At 40.0% G+C, this 17,352-nt stretch overlaps 1 protein-coding gene across 1 annotated transcript in view; it reads right to left on the reverse strand.

The window, feature by feature from the left end:
• LOC139726890 (uncharacterized) overlaps positions 1-7,495 on the reverse strand; it is a 34,322-nt gene extending 26,827 nt beyond the window's left edge. The window contains exons 1-2 of the mRNA XM_071637884.1: positions 7,241-7,495; positions 67-210 (exon numbers count right to left, since the gene is read on the reverse strand). Of these exons, the coding sequence (XP_071493985.1) occupies positions 67-210; positions 7,241-7,495 (399 nt within the window). The remainder of the gene's footprint in view (positions 1-66; positions 211-7,240) is intronic.
• Positions 7,496-17,352: the final 9,857 nt, after the last annotated feature.

Consider the following 17,352-nt stretch of genomic DNA (forward strand, 5'->3'; position numbering starts at 1 on the left):
GCTAATATAGATATTCGGGTAGAGGAGAGTGGGATTACCTGCTCCTCGGTGGACCAGAAGCCTAACCATCTCCACGTCATCCTTGTCAGCGGCGTAATGGAGGGCGCTGTAATTCTTCCCGTCGTGTTCATTGATCTCGCTCTCGATTTCATCGTCGTCGAGTCCATCGAGCAGGGCCTTAAGGTCAGCAAGTTGTCCGGCGCGAGCGACCTGTGCAGAAGGCGATCATTATTGCATTGGTCTTTGAAGTATGAACTGTGATATCAGTTAGTAAAACTTTGCATTCTAACCGCTCTTCGATAGGCCGTGCAGACGACCGTATGAATCAACATGATGAAAGTGATTGTTTGGCTAGCCGTAGGGGCCTACTAGTAATCTGTTGGGTGGTGCACCACGTATTCTTTCTAGGGTAGGCCTATGTGAGTGGCCCTGAAAAGAGCCTACCCAATCCCGACGTTTCGGCAAGCATGTTCTCGCTGTTCTCAATGGAATGATTCCCTTGAGAACCTTCCCCCCTTTTTTTTTTGCTTGTCAGCTGAAAGCGGCACCAGAAGTTGCACTGAAGTGCCCTTTATGTTTTGCTTGTTAGCTCGTGAAACCCGAAAGCTCCCCCCCCCCCACTTTTGAAAACCTCCGCGAGGACACAACGAATACACACCTCTTGTCTAGTCATTGCTATGACAAAAAAAAGATCGGGATTGAGTCTACAATGGTAAATCTAGGTTTGGAATGGTCAAGGTGTCTTGCTGTGTGCATTGTATGCTTTGTTTTTGTTTTTCTATCATAACGGTGAGTTGGCTCAGTCGGTAGCGCGTCTACCTCACGATCACGCGGCCCGGGTTCGAACCCGAGTCTGGACTGAGCAATGCTGTGTGTAAGCATACCGTCCCCTCTAGCAAGAGGCAAAACACTCTATCCCTCGGATAGGACATAAAATGGAGATACCGTGTATGAGAGAGTATCAACTCATGCACGTAAAAGATCCCGCTTCATTCATTCATCGCAAAGAGCAGGGTGTTTAACCCGGTGAAGTGGTCCCGCACCTCGCATCCAACTGAACCCCATGGAAGACTAGCTTAACGTAGCTGAATATGGGCTACCCAGCCATCTTCTCAGATGGAAAATGAACAAACAAACAAACAAACAAACGAACATATAGAAATCTAGTTCAGTTTACAATCATCAGATTGGCTGTTGTCATTGCTATGAAAGACTTGTCCAGGGTGTCACGAGAGAATCAAACATGTGCGATTCTTCTTCTTCTTTTTTTTTTCGGAGACGTCTTCCTTACGTCTCCGCAACGTCTCCTTAGTCGCGACCAACTCGTCGAGACTAATGTTGTCCATGAGGTCTCCAAGACATGTCGGTGACCTTGCGAAGAATCATTGGCAACTTACTGGAAAATCATTGGCAACCTACTGGAGACATCGCAGAGACGTGGCTGCGGCGACTTCCAGATGAATGGATTATCACTCTATGTTCGATTGTTTGATTTTTCGGACTTTTTCAATGTCCAGATGGTCTCGGAGCACAGAACTCTACACAGAGAGTTCTGTGTCTCGGAGACGTCTCCGCGACGTCTTGGTGACTCTCCATAGTCGGGACTTAATCGCGGAGACTAATTTTTTACCCGCAAGGTCTTAGGGACGTATCATCGACTTCCGGAAGTCACCCTGGAGTCCCCTCCGCGGTGAGAGCACAAGCTTCTTCTTTTTTTTGGGGGGGGGGGGGGGGAGTGGGTGGGAGAGGGGGTGGGGAAGGGGTGGGGATGGGGTGGTCCTTCGAGTCACGCTAGTCACAGTGACGGATCATTCGCGGCGAGACATCCTCAAGATTGGCCCTTACGGTGGGTATCTCACTGCCTTAATTTGAGACTAAAAGATGGCCACCCGGTGACTACTCGAGTCTCACCCGGTTGCAGAGTGGTCGCTGAGACATTTTCTCCCAGAGATGATAGCCTGGTTTCCGACGATTCGGGAGATAATCGAGCATGTATTCGCTTTATCGGACAACCTTTCAGGTCTCCAGTGTGCTGGTCTCGGAGACGTCTCCGTGACGTCTTCTTAGTCGCGACCAGGCCGCAACCAAATAGTGGAGATCAGTTTTTCCGCGAGGTCTCCGAGACGTCTCGGCGACCTTGCGACAAATCATTCGCGACTTACTGGAGAATCATTGGCGACCGAGTGGAGATGTTTCAAAGATGTGGCGGCGACGCCTCCGCGACTTCCAGATGCAATTTCATCTCATTTCTCGTGGAAATCCCCGCCATTGTTCAGCCTCTGAATTTGCTGACGGTAAAATGAACAGTCGGGGGCGGATCGACAACTAATTATGAAAACTTAGCAGACTGTGTCCTGGCAACGACTTAATCGTGTGTTGTTGTTGTTGTTTTTTATACTTTGATCTCTAGGGTGATATATCTGGTGGGAATCCCCGCCATTGTTAAGTCTCGGAATTTATTGACAAACGCGTATATGCACAATGCTTGATATTTAGGTATTCATGGCGTCTGCACCGCAGATAATAATAATTAGTCCATGGGCCAGGCCAGATATTGGTACCATCTGAGGTGGCAAAACCTTTTTGGTGTCATTTTGTTTGTCGGGCATAGATATGCTTATCAAGCTATGATAGCATTTCCAAATGAGTAGCTTAGTCATAGTAAATGAATTTTTAACCAATTTGGTCTCGTTGTTATATCCCTTTACTTCTGAATCGAAACTAACCGCCATACAAAGAAGAGCACTGTCTTCTGTATGTTCCATAGAGCTGTAAAATGCAGCTCTGTGGTATGTTCACAGGTGTTCTGTTGTAAACGCGGTGCGCTTAGTCTTTATTCAAGGCAGCGAAGGGAATATCCAAAGGTTATGATGTCCACAGCGCTTAGTCTTTATTCTAGACGGTGAAGGGAATATCCAAAGCGTATGATACAGTGTATATCCTTTTATCTAAAAACAACAACAACAACAAAAGCAATTCCTAGTGAATTTTACCGTATTTTTCAATCATTTATCATTTTCCGGTGAAAACGCTACGGTGAAAACGCTGATACCACGCCAATGTCGCTTTATTTCCCTCCAACAATATAAGATAATGCAAAAACAATGTAACGGTACACTACGATACATTATAATGAATGATATTGTAAATGAACAGAGTGATTTTTGTTTAAAACTGATGTATTTGTTGATAGGATAGTATAAAAACAGTATGGATAATCCCTTTTATGAGGAACTTTAGATATGATAACGGTACATTGGTCTAGATAAAGAACTAAGCGCACCGCGTGACAGCTGTGGACATCATAACCTTTTGGATATTCCCTTCGCTGCCTTGAATAAAGACTAAGCGCACCGCGTTTACAACAGAACACCTGTGGACATACAGTAGCCAGTGCTCTTCTTTGTATAGCGGTTTAGTTTCGATTCAGAAGTATAGGGATATAAATACGAGACCAAATTGTTATGACTAAGCTACTCATTTGGAAATGCTATCATAGCTTGATAAGCATATCTATGCCCGACAAACAAACTGACACCAAAAAGGTTGTGCCACCTCAGATGGTACCAACAACCCATTTTTCGGGTCTTGGCCCATGGACTAAATGTGCAAGTACAGGTATCTCTCTTTGTCTGCACAGGCGCATTTGAGTCTTCACCTCTGCCCTCTCTTCAGGAATAATTGAAATCATGTTTGTGTGACCGTTTTCCTACAAAAGAGCATTCTCATGACTGCCGAGGAAAATAGCTTTTCTTTCTGTGGCCTTAACAACAGGTTGTAAAATGCTTAAGGGGGCTTTAGACTTCATTGCAAATGTACGAGTAGTCCATGGGCCAAGACCCGAAAAATGGGTTGTTGGTACCACCTGAGGTGGCACAACCTTTTTTGGTGTCATTTTGTTTGTCGGGCATAGATTTGCTTATCAAGCTATGATAGCATCTTCCGTATGTCCACAGGTGTTCTGTTGTAAACGCGGTGCGCTTAGTCTTTATTCAAGGCAGCGAATGTAATATCCAAAAGGTTATGATGTCCACAGCTGTCACGCGGTGCGCTTAGTCTTTATCTAGACCAATGTACCGTTATCATATCTAAAGTTCCTCATAAAAGGGATTATCTATACTGTTTTTATACTACCCTATCAACAAATACATCAGTTTTAAACAAAAATCACTCTGTTCATTTACAATATCATTCATTATAATGTATCGTAGTGTACCGGTACATTGTTTTTGCATTATGTTATATAGTTGGATGGAAATAAAGCGACATTGGCGTGGTATTAGCGTTTTCATCGTAGCGTTTTCGCCGGAAAATGATAAATAATTGAAAAATACGGTAAAATTCACGAGGAATTGCTTTTTTTGTTGTTGTTGTTGTTGTTGTTTTTAGATAAAAGGATATACACTGTATCATTATACGCTTTGGATATTCCCTTCGCCGTCTAGAAGAAAGACTAAGCGCTGTGGACATCATTACCTTTGGATATTCCCTTCGCTGCCTTGAATAAAGACTAAGCGCACCACGTTTACAACAGAACACCTGTGAACATACCATAGAGCTGCATTTTACAGCTCTATGGAACATACAGAAGACAGTGCTCTTCTTTGTATAGCGGTTAGTTTCGATTCAGAAGTATAGGGATATAACAACGAGACCAAATTGGTTAAAAATTCATTTATTATGACTAAGCTACTCATTTGGAAATGCTATCATAGCTTGATAAGCATATCTATGCCCGACAAACAAAATGACACCAAAAAGGTTTTGCCACCTCAGATGGTACCAATATCTGGCCTGGCCCATGGACTAGAGGTGAAGCCATGCACACTACATCATATATTTTGACCCTCATTGATTGGTTCGTTTCACACTGTGTAGTGCAGATTATGGGGCCCGAGACAAATTGAGAAAGATGAATAGTCGGAGCTATAGTTGGTAATACAGAAAAAGTTTGAAAGACAGATGGTACATATAGAGCTGTATTTATGATAGACTACTTCTTTCTTCCAAAAAAAAAAAAGCAATTTCATGACCTTTTCACGTGTATAGAGTGAGTTAAAATTTTCATCTTATAAAGATAAATTAATGTACAATCAATCATATACTAGTAATAGACAAAGCATGATTTTAATGGATTCATTCTGCAAATTCTTTTTGTACGACAACCCCTGAACTGTTATGGGACCCATGAAAGCAAAACGTTATCTTTTGAAAAATGTATTAAACTACCAGTTTTTAACAAAATCGATATTTCTTATTCTGACGAAACAAGTAGTGAAAATAAAACATTTTCCGAAAGAGGTTGACGAACGGTTCAGATGGTAATTTACAAAAAGGCTGAAAGGAGCGCAAATCTTCCTTTAATGACAATTACAAAGGGTCTCCTTGGTATTATTAGTATGCCTATTCTTTGCACAGTTTCATCATAGTAAGCACATAAACATAACTTTTACCATAACACTTCAAAGGTCAAAATGTCACGTCCTTGTTTCTAGAATTTAGGAAACTATTTTTATTGAGAAATATTTACAATATTGATACATAAATAACGTTATTGATAGAGATAGAGCAATAGACCAGTTCGTAATTCCACTTTTCGCATGAGCAGAAAAAGGTCAATTGTACCAACAGGCATTTTGGTTTGTAAATTCACTGAGATAAGCATCTGTGATGCGATGATTATTCATGTGATCCTTATCTAAATGGTGCTTGCCAGAACCTCCACCTGCCAGCAAGACTGGTATTTCGCAATATAAAAAGAAATAGGCTGTTATTGCGTTCTACACAAAACAATGAAATCATTGCCTGCTGCTAAATTGCCAACTGATGGAGTATTTTAATCACCTGGGGGGCGTTTCATCGAGTTCGTCGGAGGTTTTCACCGACAAAGTTGCTATCAGCCAATCAGACGCAAGGATTTACACTGACAACTGTTAAAAGCTAATGAAATCCTTGCGTCTGATTGGCTGATAGCAAATTTGTCGGTGAAAACTCCGACGAACTCGTTGATGAAATGCCCCCCTGATCTAAACCCGAGTACATTCTTTGTTTGAACATGAATTCCATAAATTGTTACGTCGGGCAAGCTTATGCATTATGCCGCTTTGAAAACGAGTGAAGTACCTAACCAACTGAGAAAAAAAAGATAGGTCATTTGTACCAATGTGTACATGAGCTAATTACGAACTGGCTTATAGATGAAGAAAGATGTTGCAGGGTACACAGAACTACTCGAGAGGTCATTACTTACTGTTTCACCACATTATGTTTTAAGACATACATCCGTTTTTGCTTTTGTTTTGTTTTGTTTTGTTTTTGTCAGCGGTGTGCTAAAGCGCTTCCCTTACGTCGCGGCACTCATTTCACATGATATTATGCAAGTCGGTGACGAAAATTTCTACTCCTGGGCAACTTTTTAGAACACACCTGTCAAGCCTTAGAGAGACCAACGATCACCCCAGACATTATCCGTAGTCATACAGATGGTCAAGGCGGTTCACCCGTGATAATAAACTTGTCATACGCACACGGGAGTGGCTGATTTGCATGTGCAATGTTCCACTCGCGCTCTGAACGGGTGGGGTCCAATATGAAGGTATACATAGCAATGAAACGGTTGTCATTTTCGCCTGTAATCAGTACTGGGTGACAAGGATTCAAAAACCCTAGACGTTCTATGTTTTCTTCTTTGTGAATAAGTAGAGATGGTCTGAGCATTAAAAAAAACCCGAAGCAGATGAGGGTTCATGCTCCATCCCTCGTAATGTGGTACATTGTATCTCTCTCTCTCTCTCTCTCTCTCTCTCTCTCTCTCTTTCACACACTCCGTCAATCTGCCTATCCGTCTATCTTGTATCTATCAATATACGTCTATATATCCATTCATCTATCTATCTACCTATCTATCTATCTATCTATCTATCTATTTAGCAATGAATCTGAACAGAGGAGCTAATGGTCTCATGCCTGCCACGAAATACACCCAAGGTTACGTGTCCGCGAAATCGCGCAACGCGCGTGCTTTGGCGCCATATCGAAACCCTGCACCAGGGTGTGGTCCAGGGTAGGGTGCAACGGGATAGAAACTAAGGACCATTAGCTCCTTGTTGTTCTCATCATGCGCCTTAATGTTAATCACAATGCATTCTTCATTGTTTCTGCATGTACTTCTACATCATACAAGGTGTTGTTGCCCATGAGATCAAAATTATTTCAAGGTCATATCATATTCACTGCGTACCTGAACGATCGATTTTCGTGACTTGGTCTTCTTTCCCTTCTTGAGCGATCTTGCCAGACTTGGTGCACCATCTCCTTCCAGATCATCGCTGCCATCGGACAGATCGCTGTCCGGCGGGCTGTCGACGTCGAAGCTCTCCGCCCAGCGAGAGTAAGCGCGCTTCTCCCGAGCGAAAGTTCGTTCGGAAGCAGCCCTCACCATCGACGCCGATTTCACCGGCGAGGTGTCAAACGCCCACCTGACGGACTTCGCCATTGCGACGATGTCGATCTTGAGCGCAGCTAATTAATCGTGATATAATTATGTTCTTAAGTTAGTAGCCTCAGAACGCAATCGGTGGTTATTCGACGGATTTTAAGATGCCCTCAAGAATAACCACACGATAATCATACGATCAGAGGCGAATTTGAACATTTCTTTTAGCGTACACGTCCATCTTGGCTCAACTTCGGGAGAATCTGGCGCCTGCTTGAGTGTAACGCCACACCTGTCCCTGTCCCAGAATTGACACAGTATGTCCATACGAATATGGAAGTTGGCCAAAACTTGATTTACCAGATCAACTTACAATGTAGTCTTTTTTTCTGACCTTATTCACCAAGCAAGTTAATTGTATACCCACCCATCACACCCACATGTTTATTGGTTTTGTTGGACATATCTGCAGTTAGCAGTTGCGGCGATTTCTTGTAACAAGTGTGCGTGTTTGGGGGGGGGGGGACGCGGGAGAGGGAGAGGCGGAAACACCAAGGCAAAATAATCATACTCTCTGGCGGGAACACAGCGCCCGAAAATACATGTACTTGGCATTATACCCCCACTCCACTCTGTAGTTCTTGATTTCCTTTGTGTCATTATTATTTTGTTTAGTAGGGGTTAACAGAGATTGAATTAAATTCTTATGTCGTGGTACTCACGTTTACAAAAGAAGATCCAAGTGCGCACAATATGTTTTGATTGATAACATAGCATCACGTAGAGTAAATCATTCTACCGTACAATGGAAATCTTGCACTTCCCATGTTAGCTCACATAGTTATTCGATCAGCATAAACACAAACACACACAAACACACACACACACACACACACACACACACACACACACACACACACACACACACACAACTTGTTTTTGCGTGTGTTTTGGGGGCTTGTTTATTGTGTTTGCTGGATTAAAAAAATGTGTCATGAACTAGATACGTGACAGTCAAATGTCTGTCAATTGGCGTCATTAAAGGAGACCTCCGGATGATTTTCAGATTTTTACATTTGAACAATTAATTAGTTATACTGAGGACAGAGTTTCAGAATTTGTGATAATTGGGATGAAGAGTAAGAATATTTTCAAAATTTAGAGCAACTTGCAATGAACAAGGATGATGACATGGTAGAGTCACCATAAGAATGCATGAGTTGGGGCTCAAGGAAGCAGAACAAAAGAAGAAGGCATGCATATAATTATACACAGGTGAACTCGCAACCAAGCAAGCGGTATTGTAATGGAATTACACTGCTACATTTCTGAAATATGTGAACCTCCTATGTCATCATCCTTGATCAGTGTAATTTGTTTAAGGTTTTTCAAATTATTGTTTCTCTGCGCAAGAAACACAATAACTTCCACAAACGTGTACATGGGGTTGTCTATTTATATACCACATGATGTGAAATTATGAAAATCGTCTGGAATGTCCCTTTAATACATCACAATCATGTACCGATTGTCCGGTGCAGTGTTTGGCAATACATTTTACTCAACTGTTTTGCTTCAATTTTTCGTAAACATTTCTTTTTTGTTATGAAATTAGGTGATATTGTTACTGCTAAAATGTGACAGTTAATGTTTTATTGGGTCGCAAACTCCCTGAAAGAAGAAACCGAACTCAGAGAACTTCCAATTCGCGGTTGGAAATAAATGTATCTCGATCTAAATTTAGGGAGATTGAAAGAAATCTTTTAACCTCCCGTGATCTAGTACTTGGATTGTGATACAGAACCATACACACAGACACAGTATCAGACACACAAATATAATACGCACATCAGGACTTGATGAGTGGTGAAACACAAGCAATGGCACGCCATGATTTGTTTTGTTTGTCGTCTTGGGATAGGCAGCTTTGGATCTGCGACGCTAGTGCCATGTCGCGCTTCCTCCCGACTTAAGGCTACTCATACCAATCATGAACCCCATTGGAAACAGGTGTCTCGCGCATGCGCAGAACAACACCCATTTGCCTATTAGGCGCGTCGTACAACATGTCGTAGCGCGACGCGAACGCCAAGACGACCCCTCCTGCCGGGTTACAATGGAAACAGCTGTCTCGCGCATGTGCAGAACTTTTTTTTTTTGGGGGGGGGGGGGAAGTCTAATCGGCGTCGTCTTAGCGTTCGCGTCGTAGGAAATCTAACGCTGCCTATTGACCTCGGTATATCTGGCTCGACATATTATATCTGTCTCGAGACTCTCGATATCGACTCTACGAGCTCCAACAGCGCCAGCGCCGCCGACACGAGGCTACCTATTCATCGACTGCGAATACGGAATGATCGAAATATGATACAATCATGTATCTTGTAGGCCTAGGGTTCTACCGTAATACAAATTACTAAGTACCAAGCGGGAACTCGGGAGCTTTTTAATGCGGGTTTAGGCTGTCTGGAGGATGTGGGAGGGGAAGAGGGGCAATTCAATGGACTTTTGTTTCAAAAGAAAGAAAGAATACTTATACTTTATTTCAACAGTCATTGGAGGCGTGATGCCTGTTTATGGCTTTTCACTTCGAATGTATAGATATGTCAAAATCACTGGAGCTTATCCATTGAGGGGCGGATTTTAGGTGCAATCATGCAAAATGAAAAGATGTTTGTCAAAGATTTAAGGCCCCGTCACACAAGGACGTATAAAATAGCGTATGCCCAGTGTACATCATTTTGGGGGGCGAACGCTCGAATACTGGTAGGCTCATCATTCGTTGTAGGAAGCGTCTGAAAACCAGACTTTGCCCGAGGATGTGACGGGGCCTTTACACACTCGGGTTCATACCAGGAAATATTTTGATTTTCTGTTGCCAGTGACTATCACGGCTACCAGTAGGCCTATACTCTTGACCCGTCGAGTCGTCACCCTATAACGCCCAAGGGAGGGGGGGGGGGGGGGTGCACATTGTGCCCCTTACTATGATATAGTAAGATAATAATATTATCTTCATTTGCCACTCCTACGCCCTTTACCCAATTTCAACCAAATTTGGTGACTAAGACTTTTCCTATAATCTATTTATTTGTTACTTCCTAAAAGTGTCCCATGATCTCGTGGGCCTGTTTTCATCTGACCCTCTTGTTGTTCATATAAATTGTTTCGCTTCAAACCGGCTACAAATCTTGGGAGATCAATGTTCCTATTTCTATCTTAACTACATGTATTTTGTAAATGTCTTTTGATTTTGTCCACATTTGATGAATCTCAGCATCACCATTTTATCCCCCCCCCCCCCTCCCCACCAAGATAATATGTATTATAATGAGATTTAGAGGCACTGTTTCAATGACGGAAAGATTGTATGTGTTCTGCACCTAATATGTAAAAGATTTATAATCGGTTTATGTATACATATAACTCAAACATTTCCTCAATAACTTTTGTTTGATTTTACTCTACTACCAAAATGAAATTCAACGAGTGAAATAGTACTTAATTACAAATTTTATGCTCAATTTGTGAGTACTGCTTCCTTATTTCCGTCTACAAACTTTCTTTTACACGTAGATGGACCACAAGCGTGGGCGCCTTTTTACTTTCCCTGTTTGTGAGTGCTAACGTTCGAAATGATATTGATTCACCCACCCACCCCCCTACACACATACATTTTTTTTTTTGCCTCTACCTCGTAATGCCAGTTTCCTCATTCTTTCCACTTATTGCTCATTTGCATCATTGTCGTGTACAGGACTTGTACCGACTTGAACAAAAAATCCGCCGGGGGGGGGGGGGGGGACCAAATTGAGGGAAAAGGGTGAATTTCATTTACACTGTACAGGGTCATAAATTTATCTTTGTCATCTTCACTCTAATTTGTGTAACTCGTTCTAAATAATGATTGTCCCTCTGCGAATCAGAATAGGTCGCTAGATCAGTGACATATTAAATGCTGTATCTAACTTTAATTCTTTCTTTGAATTTCTCTACATGTCACTGATGAAGCCGACTCTTGGTCCTTTGGGCTTGCGAGATACGTTTATTACAAACATTTTTTTCAGAATTATCAGCGGCTGAGGGCAATCCACCAGGACTTCACTCAAGTGGGACTAAACAAAATGCGTTTGCCCCCATGGTGTCCAGTATTTCGTAATCCGGGTCTGATCTATGGGTGCCCGTCATGAGTCCGACACCCACGCGTCATGCAAGCCACAACTCATACAGTCCACAAGTCATACAGTCCACGAATCACACAGATGAACTAACACTGGGCAAATAAGGCCCACGAGTCCGAGATAGGCAAACAAGGCCCAAGAGCCTGACACTCATTAAATGAGGGGGCTTGATATATGCAGTGTTAGTCTTGTGACCCTTTTTGCCTATTGTCAGACTTGTGTGCCTTGTTTGCCTTGTGTTGGACTCATGGGCCTTTTTTTTGTTGCCAAGTGTCAGACTGGTGGGGCCTTGTTTGCCTACTGTCAGACTCACGGGCCTTTTCTGTATTTCCCAGTGTCGAACTCATGAGCTATATGACTCATGTCAGGCTTGTGGCATGACCCCAGATCTCTTCACAGTGAATTTCCACTGTGCGCTGCATTTTCAGAACTGGTCCAAGTAATATCACTCCCAAGAGAAACAGGTTTTACTGAATTCATAATATGACTATTTAATTGACTCGTCTTTCTCTCTTTCATATAAACATGTCTATAAAGGCACATGAATACATTGACTGAACAGGATATTATATTCAAACATCTGAAACAGAGCTCCTAACACCTTGCTCACACCATTACTAACCCGGCCTTTGTTCAGGCAGCTGGGTCGAAATTCCGAATAGGTATCAATAATATCGATTCTTCAAATTTAATTTTCTTGTCTCTAAAACCAATCTACATCTACATGACATGATTTTAAGCCTGGATAAAAACTTTTACGACATTGGTGCTTCGACAGCTCCTGCAAATCTACCTTGCATGTACAATAAAATCCTTGATAGAATTTAGAAAGCTTCTGGTCCCCATTTCGTAAAAAGTTGATATGATGGCAACTCTTGCTAGAATGGCAATTGCCATAGTAATAACAAGAATCCAGGTTCCTGATTGGCTGTTGCTATTGGAAGTTGTCATTCCAGCAAGAGTTGCTATCGTGACATCTTTTATGAAATGGGACCCTGATGTACAGAGCACATGAAAATATCAATACTGGATAGTAATTCTATTTATTTTTAACATTTCATTGTCTTCTCTGACTTCATTTAAAGGGGAAATCCAGTCCAAATATAAGTTAGTCTGATAAAAAAAAGAGTAAAATCTTACAAGTTCAATGGTAAAAAGTTTGACTGAAATCGGATGAAAAATAAGGCAGTTATAACATTTTGAAATTTTGCTAATTTCTGCAAAACAGTCCTTGCACAGTCGATAAGAATATAAACAAATGAGTGAGCTTACAATGTTATAACCTCACAATTTCCCATTGATTGTATACAAAAAATGACAAAAGTTCTATATTTCTGTCATTGAAGTCTGAAACATGATGTTATTCCCGATTGAATAACTTCAGAATAGTAATCAATTAGATATACCAGGATTTGAACCTCGAGCATAACTGCGTTTGAATAAAAACTGGAAATTTCAAAATTTTATATACAAACTATATGGGGAGGTGTGAGGGGATCACATGCTCACTTTCCATTTGCATATTCATATTGACTGTTCAAGAACTGTTTCCTGAAAAATTAGCGAAACTTCAAAATGTCATAACTTTCTTATTTTTCACCTGATTTCGATCAAAATTATACAGTTTGACTCATAATATTTTACTCTTTCTTATCAGACTAACTTATATTTGGACTGAATTTCCCCTTTAATGAGTTAAGGCATGCCATAGCACTACAAACATTTGTATATCTAGCTACTGCAAAACGCTCTCATAAAATTACTAGTATTCAGTGACTGTCAAAAGGCTGAAACAGCTCTATAATTTCAATTCATTACATGAATAATGCACAACTTTTAAACATTTCACAAGATTCATGAGACATATTTTGATTTGTTCAACAACATAATATTTGTTAACAAGGAAGTGGGGGTAAATTGTTAAAACTTGATGTGTCTACATGTAGAATCATTCTCCTCTATTACCACCTACCTTGGCTCTTAGTTTCCAGCTTATAGGTTTACACAATTACAAAATTTGTATGTGCAACATTGTCAATATGCTTGCGTGGGAGTGTGTGTTCAGTTATACCTTTGTGCACATGCGAGATCATTCTGAAATCAAACAAATAAAATTGTGGATTTCCTGTTCTTGCACTTTTTATGAGTTAACATAAATTCATTTGCAGTCTTAATCAGGTGGATATAATATTGATATCATTTAATTCTTTTAATTCAGCATGTGCCTCAAAAACATTAATATTTCATTCTCATCAAATATTTATCAGAGCACAACAACTTTCTTCAGTGACATAATTTTCAGGTCTTGTACTACATACATGTATATAAAACATAACATATTAACAATAAAAATCTATGTTTTCAGAAAAGTGCTCATACTAATACAAAATCAAGTGACCCTGTGATCACTACAAGTAATAACATTTCAAATAAGAAGATACTTTGCTTATCTGCCAACAACTGGAATACAACATCTAAACAGATGACACGTTTGACATGCCCAAAACTCTGGCAGTATTTTAACAGATGTGACTTGTCTACCCAGGTGGCATTTCAGTCTACACATTTCTCACCTGTGTTACTATTCTTTGGTTGTTCTCACATCAGCTTAATGTAGCTTTAATATACAGTAAACCTCACTTTAAAGGGACTGTACAATACTGGTTGAGGTGGGGATTCATGTTTTGAACATTCCTAAGTGAGATAATGAAAAGCCTCTTATGAAATATGAAAGAGCATGTAATTTTAAGAAGGATTCAACGTTTATTTGATGAAAATTGGTTTTCAAATGGCTGAGATATCCAAAAAAGTACTAATAATAAAAGGCGACATGCCACAACTTTATTAGGATCTCTATGTTTCACCTTGTTTTTGGATATCTCGGCCATTTCAAAACCAATTTTCATCGAATAAACTTTTGATACCCCTTAGAACTGCATGCTCTTTGACCTCTCATGGAGTGGTTTCTGAATATCTTGCAAAACGTTAAAAGCTAAATCCTTACCTCGACCAGAACTGTACACACCCTTTAACTTTTAGACAGCATCGCAGAAGTTGACATATTGCCTAAGTCTATAAAATGAAAAGTCCCACACTTTTCTCTTTTTTGGGGGGGTTAGTTTCTTGACTTCCACGTAAGCCAACAGATTTTTCTCTGTCATGTGCATATCGACTTTATACGCAAGTTTAACTGTATATGCATGCTTGTATGCCTTTAACACAGTGAAGCATTCATGTGAGGTACAAGGTTGTAAATTGTTTGTGGAGAATCACTTCATAGTAAAATAAATAATTACTGTACACATACTGTACACAATGAGGAAATATGCTGAAATTGAATATGAACTGTCATGCAGATTACTATTGTTCTTTTTTTTTCTCAAAGTGCTTGATATTTAAGTACTAAAAGTAATTGAGAAATAAACACCCTGATATTTGATATATTCATACGTCACAAATTTGTCAGCGATCATCATTCATTTCATTTCCCACAGTAGGTTAAATTTTGCTAAGAGCATGCATACCATGATAGTTATGTGTGCTACTCATTCATTAAAAAAAAGTAAACCAGCCCACCCACCCCACCCCCATAAAAAAGGGTAATCAGACATGGTTTATTAATCAAACACTAAAGATACATGATAGCAGATACCAAAAGAATTTTTGTGCTGCAGCAACATAATTTTAATCGGAATCTACATAAAAGTGCTGAGATGCTCTCTCCTGAGGAAGGGCAGATCCCCATAAAAATTCAGAAATGAATTTCGGAAAATTAAAATTAGGATGACACTTTGCCTAAAAATGATATGCATTGTGTTCATGAGCATGACTTTGATTGATCCCAAGCATGGACTGACAGGGTCTAAAATAAGGAAATCTTTCTGTTCAGGTCAGCTTGGTAGGGGGTCTGCTCATCACAAGCATGCCAGGTTCATCTTTTTGAGAACCAACCTTTTTTTTATGTTGTTGTTGGTTTCCCTCCCCGCCCCCCCTTTTTTTTTTGGAGGGGGGTGTCTTTTCTGTTGAGGTATTTGAAAAACAAGCCTCAAGCGGATCTCAAGACTTCAAAATAATTTTTTTGTAAACACCAATTATTTCAGTGTTCTTGTTTTGACGACTCTTTGCAAGCAAAGCCATCAAACCTGCCATCATTCTGCCCCTGGTATTCAGAAATGCAATATATCACTGTATTGTCCCCATGGTGTGAAATTGGTACCTTTTTTTCATGCTGAGGAGTGGTAATTTGTTTCCCATCCCATTCCTGCAGTTCTTGATTGCTAATTTAACTACAATGGATTTGGATTCTCGTTATAAAGAACACAGTTATAATGAAATTCCGGATACAACAAAGTAAAAATTCATCCCCAAACATTATCCGCTCTACATTTTTGTATTGTTTATTTGTTTGGCTATAACAAAATTTCGACATAATGAAACAAAACTTCCAATCCCGAGGACTTTGTTATAACAGGAGTCGACTGTACTGTGCTTCAGCAAAATTGTATTCCAAGTCCAGATTCTCACAATTATTGCACTCCAAAAAATAATATGACAATTAATAGTGTCTGTATTTTCTAAATTTGCATAATTATCATGAAAATAATTCAAGCATTACTGCTGAGCTGAGTGGGTGAAATATAGCATCTCAAATAAGAGCGGAATAATTCAGCTTAGTGTTGAATTATTGCAAATCGAAGTATTTAACATGAAATCATGTGAAAGAAGGCATCAGATCACAACATTTAAGACAAACCTGTTCATAATACACAATTGCTCCAAGACATAAAAATTCATCAATTTGTCAAATTGATTTCCATTTACTAAAACAAAGGGTTCTCAATTAATTTCTGCATGTTGATCAGTTCATGTAAGTTACAGGGTGCAAATGGAACAAAAAATTAGATTTGTCATGTCCATATTGATGCTGCAAATATATGGGTTCCATTGCCCCGTTACATATATTATGGTCATGTAAATCAATCCCTTTATCAACAAATCATTCAGGGCATACTTATTAGAACAGTATATAGCCTTTAATCAAATTAATTAAATTCTTGCATCAAGTTTTTTTCTATTGCAACTGATAGACAAATTACCCTACATCAACATGAACAAGCACCAAATAAATCAGTGTTCAGTAGTAGCCTCCATACAAATCATGGGTATACAAACTTGGCCAGGATTTGAACCTACAACATTGTGATCAGCAGACAAGCATCTTATCCTCTAGACTACCAAGTTTCCATCCAACAGACAGTGCTGTATAGAGCCTGTAAAACTATGAGTTCTTGGTATTGCATTTGTATGCAGTTAAAATTGTGTCTCAGATATGGCAAGCTTTTCTTCACTGTCTAGAACAGCATATAGATTGTAATCAATGGTTCACTTAAGCCTGGAACCTTTGTCCTATGCAGGTATGAGGGATAAAAGGGGAGGGGAGGGGAACAATAATGACAAGACAATAGAGAATTTTTTTTCTTTCATTTCTTTTCCTGAGATCACAATACTCTATATCTCAATGAACATTAGTTAATCTACACCTGTACGTATGTCAAAGTCAAGAAATATAGCATTAATCTGGATACTTTGGGGGACATTACTGGGAAAATTTAAAGCTTTCCTAAATAATAACTGGAAATGAGATCATTCCAGCTCCTCTGATGTTATACCATTACTCCATGGCATGTGTTACTCAATGAAGATTAAAATGTAATTCAGAACTACACCACCAATCCT

Source organism: Diadema antillarum, unplaced genomic scaffold (assembly GCF_040938485.1).
Source record: "Diadema antillarum isolate AM-2024a unplaced genomic scaffold, OU_Dant_1.0 seq00000103_RagTag, whole genome shotgun sequence".
In the NCBI taxonomy this organism is placed as follows: domain Eukaryota; kingdom Metazoa; phylum Echinodermata; class Echinoidea; order Diadematoida; family Diadematidae; genus Diadema; species Diadema antillarum.